This window comes from Rhipicephalus microplus, chromosome 3 (genome assembly GCF_043290135.1).
Source record: "Rhipicephalus microplus isolate Deutch F79 chromosome 3, USDA_Rmic, whole genome shotgun sequence".
Classification (NCBI taxonomy): Eukaryota; Metazoa; Arthropoda; class Arachnida; order Ixodida; family Ixodidae; genus Rhipicephalus; species Rhipicephalus microplus.
In genome coordinates, this window is record NC_134702.1 from 87,984,971 (window position 1) to 87,992,057 (window position 7,087).

At 46.2% G+C, this 7,087-nt stretch overlaps 1 protein-coding gene across 1 annotated transcript; it reads right to left on the reverse strand.

Moving 5' to 3' along the window:
- Positions 1-287: 287 nt before the first annotated feature.
- LOC119172617 (uncharacterized) lies at positions 288-6,651 on the reverse strand. The gene is made up of 2 exons (XM_037423774.2): positions 6,575-6,651; positions 288-1,007 (listed from the first exon to the last, which is right to left on the reverse strand). The coding sequence occupies exons 1-2, from the start codon at positions 6,575-6,577 to the stop codon at positions 309-311; spliced, it is 702 nt and encodes a 233-aa protein (XP_037279671.2). The 5' UTR covers positions 6,578-6,651; the 3' UTR covers positions 288-308.
- Between the last annotated feature and the right edge of the window lie 436 nt (positions 6,652-7,087).

Below are 7,087 nucleotides of genomic sequence, written 5' to 3' on the forward strand. Positions count from 1 at the left end.
TTTTCTGAAAGCTATCCTATATAGTTTGCCTTTTCTAAACATATAGCTCTTTTTTTCTTCTCTTCCCTCTTTCTCATATTTCTCGCCCTTTTTTCTAATCCCCCAGTGTAGGGTAGCCAACCGGATGTCCTTTTGGTTGACCTCCCTGCCTTCTCCCTTTTGTTGCTTCTTCTGATCAATTCTGTGGCAGAGTTAGCTTGTCAACTGTGCAATTTCCTCGGAGCACAAGTGCAGGAAGAAGCAGCCGTGATGATTTAATTTCTCCAGCAAACAAGAACGCAGCATGCTCAGCAAGAGGCGTTCGGTCTTTATTTCTCGTAAACGAAATAATGTATGGGAGGATCAACCACAGGAAAGAACCCCATGCGGCGCGCAGTACCTAGTACCGGCACGCGAACCAGAGGTGGAGACTTGCGAGTACTGGTAGTGGTGGTGGTTTTGGCGCCGGCAGTGTCGGACTCACGGAAGAGCGAGGTGGACGTGCCTTCAACGCGCTGCACACTAGTGGCAGAGAGGCCTCCGGGAGCACGGAACACCGTGGCCGTCACACTTGGCCCTGAGGAGTGCTTCGACAAGAGCGTGAAGTTCTGGTGTGGAGAAATGACGGGCTGCACGAGGCGTGGTGTAGGAACGAGAGGCCCTGGCACGAAGCCTAAGGCAGTATTGGGAGCTCCTACTGCTGGTGTCACAAAAGCCGCAACTACCCCGCCAGGATTGGGTCCTATGAAATTAGAAGCGGGTACCATCGGAATCGGCATCGGCACTGGCATCGGCATCGGCATCGGCATCGCCATTGGCCTTAATCCAAGGACCGGAGGAAGCGCGGCTCTAAAAGAAATTACTGGCCCGATGAACCGGGTTGTCGGCTGCGGAGACTTGGGAGTTAGTTTAAAGGGCTTTGGGGGGCGGCCAGCACTCTTCAGGAAGCGAAACCGGTACGTTGGAGTATATCCGAACGCCTGAGCGAAGATGGCGAAGGTCAGAAGCAGGAGTAGGCTGCCACGGATCTGCACAAGAGGAAAAGAGAAATCCGGGCTCATATTGCGCACTGTGACAAACGCTCTTCTTCGAACCAGTTTATGCGAAACCGGCTACAGCGATTCATGTGGCGTTACGAGGCGAACCGACGTATCTTCCGAATAGAGTATATAACGCGTGACGCTAGCGCACCTGGTACGCCGACTACGCGCCATGCCACCTGAAGACTATATTACGGACTGAAAGAGCATTGCTTCTAAAACCACGCGAAATCAAGGCCAGAACCGGCGAATAATCAACAGCTACAGTAGAAGTTGCGCTGACTTTCCACCAAAATCGGTGTATGAACGATATGGGGCCGTCGGCAAACGGTCACTGCTGCGAGAATGCACCACGCATCTCAAAATGTTTGCACGTGGTCACTTTTTCAGGAAACTACAACACTGTGGAAAACAAGCAAAACATCTGGGCACCATTTTTTGCACTCAGGACAATCTCCGCAACATTTTAAATGTGAAGCATTTCTTAGCGAGGTTCGGCGACTTTCAGCGTATCTGTCTATCCAGCCGCCTACTTGCGGACACTCTCGTGGTCACCCTCTTAACTTGGCGGGAACCAAAATTAGCATGGGAAGGTGAAATGGTTTGACGAATATGACGCGCTGGTCAAGACATGAATAATGTCACAATCCCGTCACATACGTCGTCAAACACTTCCCGCCAGACAGTAGCGCATACCCACGGGCGGGTATGTGCCACTGGTATGTGGGTATGTGCCACAGGTGATAGACACTTATATCTGCTTAGGAACGACGAGAACACACATGGGCAATTTCAACACGCGAAGAAATACGAGCCATCGGTACCGACGACCGGACAAATGGAACGAATAAATACCAGTCTCCCAGCTGGAATCGAACCCAAGCACTCTGCGTGGCAATGAGGCATTTTACCATAGAACTACGCTAGGGCGCAGAATTACTTTTCAAATAGATGCTAATCTTCGTGAAACGTTAACAGTGGGTGCAGCGCGGCCTACCAAATTTTATAAACACAACATATGTACTCCTTTGATACAGCCGTCACATCAGGTTACCGTCAATTGTGGTTAGTTGCCATGCGCTAAAGTAGATTTATGTAGCAGTGTCCACAGCTATCATTCTCGCGAGTATCAGCACTTCATATCAGCTTCTGGTGTCGCTAATGCGCCTGTTCTTGTTGGTATTGTTACGCAAGGGCGAACAACTGGTTATATTAACATCTGCAATTCGTCAACATATGTCGGTGCGTGCAACATTTGTATATATATTTAGCGTCATTTCATGACGTGTCACTCAGCGAAAAAATCGCAACACGGTCAACTTCCCTCCGCGTGCTTCGCATACCACCGATTCCCAGGTACGTGAGATCTGCGTAATTTTTTTCGACCTCAAAATGATCATTTACGCATTTTTTAAACACGAAAGCTGCCTTTTATTGCAGCGAAATGATCGACTTTCTCCTTAAAGCGCTGAATGAGGAACCACCTTGTGGTGGCGTTCTGGGGAACTGAAACCTGCATTGTCAGCGTATTGACCAAACTGAGGAGTGTCAGGAAGACACGAACGACCAATGCAATCAGCAGCAGAACACCAGAAAAAAAGAATAACCGAGAACCATTTCCTTATTCACGAGGGTAGCTGTGGCCAAACTCCCGGTCTTTGCGCAAATCATTTATCTCTACACTGTAAGCAAAAACTATCCGAGTTTGGGGTTTTTCCGGCTCATGACCTCTGAAAACTCTCTCGGGTTTAAAATTACTACCTCGCGTAGGAGTAAAAGATGGTACATGACATAGTTTTACCACCACCTCTCAGGCAAGTAGTAAAAGGATGTCAAAATCCAGTTTTACCACTTAGGGAGTTTTCTATCACGTGATTTTTAACCTGCGTTTCAGAGTTTATTACCACGTGACTGCTGCAAGGTGCAGCTGCTTCGGCGGCTTTTGCCCCATACCCCCCTTGTGACGCTCTCAGTGAATACTGAAGGTACGCAAAGCCCACAGATGTTTTTTTTTGTTTTTTTTTGCATTGCCGTGCCTCTGGACTGACCTCGAGTCAGCGCAATTTTACTGGAACTGGGGGCAGCATAAGCACAACTAGCGAGAACAGCATTCTTTGAACGAAAAGAAAAGACGGGGGGGGGGGGGGGGGGCTCTCAAAAGAGAAAAAGAAAGAGAAAGAAAACCTGCTGTGGAAAGCTGTCCTGCATACTTTCACAAAATGTTGCTTTTGCTCGGCGGTGGCCTTGGAGACAGACAGTGCAAGAAGCTCGGTATCTGTGTGTCTGGTTGGGCTGATGGATCTCACGTGTTTCCCACATCACCGAGCGACCGTGCTCTTCCGAGCGCCTCCGAACCTGCACGTCGCGGATATCTCACTTCCGAGCCGAATGTTGAAGACCTGCCAGTGGTAACAAAATCGATCTGGTGTCATCGTCCGTGCTTGCCTGCTGGAGAAGCAATAAGCAAAATGCTTCACTCTGTCGTCGTCACCGAGCCGTGGCCACCAGTGACCAGTGAAAGTGTGTCACCGGGGCAGGTGAAAGAAGCATCGCATATATTTTGTTCCACAGTAGGCGATGTCTGCATGAGTAAAGTGCTGCCCGAATTGCCCACCTCATGCACCAACTGTTCTCAAGCATGTAGCGCGAAGCCGATACGAGGCAGACGGAAACAACAAGAGGCTGCCCGTGAGCACGAAGAAAACCCGGATGGTGGTCTTTCGTTGGAAGTGTGCATACACCGCCCCGCCCCGTAAGATAGCGGTGACATGTTCATTTGTGTCTGAAATGACGACGAAATTCGCACAGGATATGTGTTCTGTGATCGCCAGCTGTGTTTTATCGGATAGCCGTGCTCCTCAAAAAGGCCTAGAACGCCGTCGGTAAGCAGCTTGTATGCAGGCGTGGACCGCTCTTCTACGCCCGTTGTGATGAATACGTGCTGCTACTGTGTTTGTGCACCGTCGCTGAATGAAAATCATTGAGCTACCATGCTTTGTGCGTACTTAGGTATATTTTGTGGACTTGTGCATCATCAGTGCTAACACGCGTGGGGCAAAGAGCCCGGTGTGCCAAGCAATTATTGGATAATCAAAAAGGTGAGATCGTGTAGATTTATAATAAAAGGTTGGTGTGACATGTAGTGCCCTGCAGCCCACCTGAAGCTTAGGCTTGCACCTTCAAGCGTTGTTGTTAACCGATGCAAAAAAGAGCTCTCCTACCAGTACTACATTGCCGGTCAAAAAGTCGTGCCTATATATATACTGGATTGTCGAAGTGTAGTCGAGCAACGCGTGCAGTCTGTGCTAGTGGTGTATTATTCTGCATCTGTTGTGTGTGCGTGTTTGTCTGTATGTGAATGTATGTGTCACCAATTCTGCCGTTCAATAAATTAAATCAATTCTGCTATTCAATAAATTTGTCGACTCTGGGCGAATGCACCCGTCATTTTTATTTTTTTACCATTAGAAATAACTCCCAGTAATCACCTCAAAAACCTTGTGAAGGTAGTAAAAATTTACTCCCTCTATACTCGCTGAAAACCTCACTGGGGTAAATAATTACTACTCTCGCTACGTTCAAAAACTCAGTTAGCACGAGAGTAAATTTTTACCTCGGTAGTAGGTGGTAAAAAAAACCCAGGAAAGGTAGTGCGCTAAAGGACAAATGGTTTAACCAGTTTTTAAGGTTATTTCAGGTCATTTCTGTTTAGTGTGTACACATTGTTTTAAAGACGATGGTCTTTCGTAAGGACCTTCGACGCAAAAACTTTGATCTGTCTGTCTGTCGTTCTGTACATTTGTCAGTTTGTCCACTCTTAATGGTACTGGGCGTTTTAAACGGCAATAGATATCCCGATTGGCCGACCCCATCTGCAGCGCCCACCAATGTTGCTTAAGATTCAGCGTTCATACTTGTGTGATTGTCAATTAAAAAGCAGTTATCGCGCATATGTGATGCACCTTAACAACACGTATATATTCTGTATGTGCGTCTTTTACTAGAAAAGGCATACTTAAGTTATACTAAGGACAGCAGCGTTTATCACGCGGCACTGACCATGCAACGCTTGCACGAAAAGGGAAGTGTTTTTTAATGCTTTGCTAAAGCGACATGGTCGTGGCACCTACCTGTGGCCTTGCGTTCTACAGCTTATCAATTCTGAGACTGACGTGCATGGCCGTCTCGGAACCGCGTGTTTTTATTTTCCAAGATAACTGCTAGATAGCGCTCATGTCTCACGTGTGACGTGACTTGGTTCGCTCGTTCGCCTCCGCTGCACGCTCAAGGCACTTTAACGCAGTGCCTCCAGAATACCAATCACCGATATTCTTGCGCAGAACATCAAATAAACGTTTTGTTCAATCTCTCCAAACGCAAGACTATCGTCTTTCCACGACATTTGCAGGTTAACATGCAGATACGGGGCCATCTGTTTTTTCTTTAGGAAACTTGTTTATCCTTCACCCCGGAGAGATGTGGCCTTTTTCCAACCAGCAGAAATATTTGGTGGGAGCAAGGCTTTTTTGTAAGTTGAAACATTCGTCATTTCTTCAACGTCCACTAGGTGCCGCTGGCTCAATTCTTCTTCAGAAGGATTTGCTCAGGGCATACACAGCTACATCGATTCCACACATTCAGTTGTGCTACAATGTAGTAAATATTTAAGGTCGAGATCACACGTTGCTTCGGGGTACCACGTATCTGGAGAGAATAAGTAATATGAATAATTGAGGCATTTTAACATTCTGAAACCCCCATATGGTTCTGGGAAAATTTAGACCACCTGGGGTTCTTTAAGGTGCACCTAAATCTTAGTATGCGGGTCTAAAGCACTTTCAACTCCATGGAAAATGCCGGAGAGACACTGAGCGGTTCTTGCCTCTGAAGGTATGGAGCGGCAAGTACAATTCCGCGAATACGATACGGAGTTTAATTCCTCAATTTACTTATGTAATAGGGAAAACATAGAGTAAAGCATGCACATTTGCATCAAAACATGGCGCAATAAATGATATTCTAGCACACAAGTATCTATTGAGCATACATACTGTGTTCTCGCCAAAGAACATTCTATGGTCTGCTTTACAATTACACACAGCCACAAGATAAAATGACGGATTTTGTTTCTTTTCGTCTCGGTCAGAACGGTTAGTGGACATTTCACGCGCAAGCGTAGCTGTCAAACCACGAAGCATTTCCTTTCATTGTTGCTGGAAAGTTACTTTTTGTTCAAACGTGTAAAGTTCCCACAAGTCTTAGGATATATTGATTGCACTTTGTTGTGTTGTGACTACAGCAATAAGGCCTGCAATGATGTAATGTAATCCGATTAACGCTCGACAACTGAAACGCATCCTTTTTGTGCGGTCGATATGTTGAAGAGGAAGCACCAACTAGGCCAAACTCAAGTTCTCCTCATTTATATTTGCGTTGAGCAAGTGTGCTTTACATTCTGTTCTAGAAAGCGTGAATTCACCGAGAACACCTGAACGGTAGACGGGAAGGACGATCACAATGAGCAGACAGGTAGTACTTCGAAAATGAACTCTCACCATGGTTTCCCTTCTGTTTCGCCGGAATACAAGCCACGTCAAAGCAATGTACGGCACCTTATATTTATGTGGTCTTCCTCGACTTCAGTTTTCAGTAACGAAAAAATCTCTCTCCTTGTTCCTTTTATAAGTGTTTAGAGAATATTAGGGCATTTCACTAAAACAGGACAGTGTGCACAAACGGCAAAACAAAATATTTCTTGACGAGAAAACTCGACGTCACCTGGAATTGTAGTGACGCTTTTGATATCTATGGTTGTCAATTTTGATGAATGACTTAAATGCAAACTGCTCTACAACTATCGCAAAGAACGCATTGGTCGCGTGTGGCAGAACAGCGGTGTCGAAGACGCAGTGACAAAACAGAGACCTTGGTTTTAACTATCTCCTTTCTGCTGTTGATTCCTTTTAAATTCTGCCATCTTTTAGTAGATTAACTTATCTTGCCGCAAAGAAAAGCAGTAGTTTTATATTTCACTATTTGTAAACGGGCGTCAACGCTGCAGCTTTACA